Here is a 2,500-nt window from a genome sequence, read left to right as displayed (position 1 = left end):
GGTAAATTAAATCAAAGAAACTCATAATCAACTGGGACATATGTTTCACAAACAGTAGATTGCTAAGGCGTCTGGTCTCCTAGAATTTGCTGCTGACATCATTTAGCATTTTGTGAGTTTCCTTGTAAACCCAAAAACAAATATTTCCGGTCTGGAAGCAAAACCAAAAAGGGCCCTGAAAGCACCTGAAGACAAATTAATGAAGAGAATGATTAAATTAATTAATTAACTGATTAATTGATTATTTGTTTGTATTTTTTTTGGTTTCACAATTCCTGAGGACACCGGCACCATTTACATTCATTGTTTATTAGTCGGTTGTATCCTCCACTCCAAAATTATAAAATGAATGTGTCTCATCATGGGTTGCAGTAAAATTAAAGTGTTTAACAACATTTCAGGAAACCGGGATGTAATGAAGTTTACATATTTTGAGGATGAGAAAATGAGATTCCCCGAGCTGTCGGGTGAAAAGAACGATACAAAGAAAAAGAGCTTATAAGCACAACAAACTATTTTGGGAATGTGTGGGGTAATTAAAAATCTTGGAGCCATTCGGTGTCTCTAACCATACCTGAAGATCACTGATTTCATTTTGGAGTTTCTATTGCACAGCGCCAGATTGTAAACATTGAACCATTAATAGGAATGCTTGCGTTACTTTTCTTTTAGACCTCCGAATTACATTCCGAAAATAAAGGTTCCGGTTAAGGCCACATCATTGGGAGGTATAGTAGATTCACATAAACCGTGCATCTGATGTCTAGGCCAGTCCCTTACGACGCTCCTGGTTGGCTGTTGACAAGCCAGTCACAGGGCTGGAAACTCTCAGTCTCCCTCGAGAGTTCAAATAGGTAGGATGTTTGTTCCACCTCTCCTGAGGAATACGTCAAAAATATCCCTCAGGAGAGGTGGAACATACATCCTGCCATCCCTCAGGAGAGGTGAAACATACATCCTGCCTATGTGAACTCTCTCGAGAGACTGAGAGTTTCCAGCCCTGTGACTGGCTTATCAACAGCCAATCAGGAGTGTCGTAAGGGACGGGCCTAGACATCAGATGCACGGTTTACGTGAATCTACTATAGTATATATTTTTATTTCATAAATTTCATAACGAATTCTAATTGTTTTCAGAGCTTCGTATTCCAAGTAATTCTTCTTATATTATCTCATCACTGAATGAAGTTTCAGGCATTTTCCACCTCTGAATTACTAGGTTTTCTGTATGTGTTCTAAAACTGTTACATATTATGGCTTTTCTTATATAATTATAATTAATTCCATTGGCACACTCGATATTGTTGTCCTTTGATTCACATCACAGGTTAGTGTTTCTTTGTTGCTGTTCCTGCACTCGATTATTATTGTTTCATACGAACCTTATTTCTTATACGTATAGTTCCACATTCACTTTTGTTTCTCCCGTTTCAAATTGCTTATTTCTGTGACTTATTTTGGCTTCGCTTGTTCTCAGGTTGGTTACTGGCGTCCCAGCACAGGCGCCAACTTCACCCGAAGCAATGGAGAAATTCCCATTAACATGATGGAAGGGATTCAAAACAAAACTCTCAGAGTCTCCATGGCTTTTGTGAGTTTTATTTTAAGCTGCATTTTCCTTCTCTCTCTCTCTCTCTCTCTCTCTCTCTCTCTCTCTCTCTCTCTCTCTCCCTCTCTCTCTCTCTCTCTCTCAATTCGGGTGTATCCGTTTCATTTCCTACCCTCATATTTATTCATTCAGCACCTTTTCCTATCTCTCTCTGCAGATAGATTTCCCTTTGGAGCCCTCTTGGTTTTATTAGTCTGTTGACTCAGTCCTTAAAAGTTTTCAGGGTGAAGATTTAAAGACATTAAGAAAGCAAATCAAAGCGACAAAAATATGGCACTGCTGTCGGCAGTTGTAAACCACAGTTCAATTCCCTTCATTTCCTTTCGGGATGGACGCTTCCTAGCATTCTCCCATTCCTTGTGATTAATATCGTGTCTTCCCTCCCTCCCTCCCTCCCTCCCCTTCTTACTACACACTCCCGGGGTCAAGCAGAGACCAGTCCAAGCCCTTCATATATTTCCGACCCATCAAAAGCGAAGGTCAGTAGTTAACCGAACGGTAGTAATGGATATTGGTTTTGAACGACCGCCTGCAGGACTGTCACTAAACAAATTCTTTTCAAGTGCCATTGAAAAATGTAGTCGTGCTGGAGGAAATAGGGTTATAGGGGTAGCACTTTAATGAGTCTCTTAGATATATATTTTTGTATATATAATATTTAAGCGATAACAGTGTACTTTCGTTCGTTATTAAACCCTTAATATATTAACTCTTCCTCATTTCAGTTATTCTCTTCTATTTCTTATAGACATCGACCTACTTCTAAAATGCTTTTTCCCGTTCAGGACAATGAAATTTAAGACATTCACTTTTTAATCTAATTCATTCATGACCAATAAAGCAGTTCATAGTTTTCGGTTATAATGTAGGCGATTGCAAGTTGCATCTTCT

General features: G+C 38.9%; 1 protein-coding gene across 3 annotated transcripts in view; it reads left to right on the top strand.

The window, feature by feature from the left end:
• Positions 1 to 2,500, top strand: part of LOC135226710 (glutamate receptor ionotropic, kainate 2-like) — a 180,034-nt gene that overhangs the window by 166,462 nt on the left and 11,072 nt on the right. For all 3 annotated transcript variants that reach the window (XM_064266434.1, XM_064266419.1, XM_064266426.1), the window contains one exon: positions 1,478 to 1,591. In XM_064266434.1, coding sequence (XP_064122504.1) covers positions 1,478 to 1,591 — 114 coding nt within the window. The remainder of the gene's footprint in view (positions 1 to 1,477; positions 1,592 to 2,500) is intronic.

Source organism: Macrobrachium nipponense, chromosome 20 (genome assembly GCF_015104395.2).
Source record: "Macrobrachium nipponense isolate FS-2020 chromosome 20, ASM1510439v2, whole genome shotgun sequence".
In the NCBI taxonomy this organism is placed as follows: domain Eukaryota; kingdom Metazoa; phylum Arthropoda; class Malacostraca; order Decapoda; family Palaemonidae; genus Macrobrachium; species Macrobrachium nipponense.
Note: the sequence above shows the minus strand (reverse complement) of the source record. Positions and strands in the feature narration are given on the sequence as shown.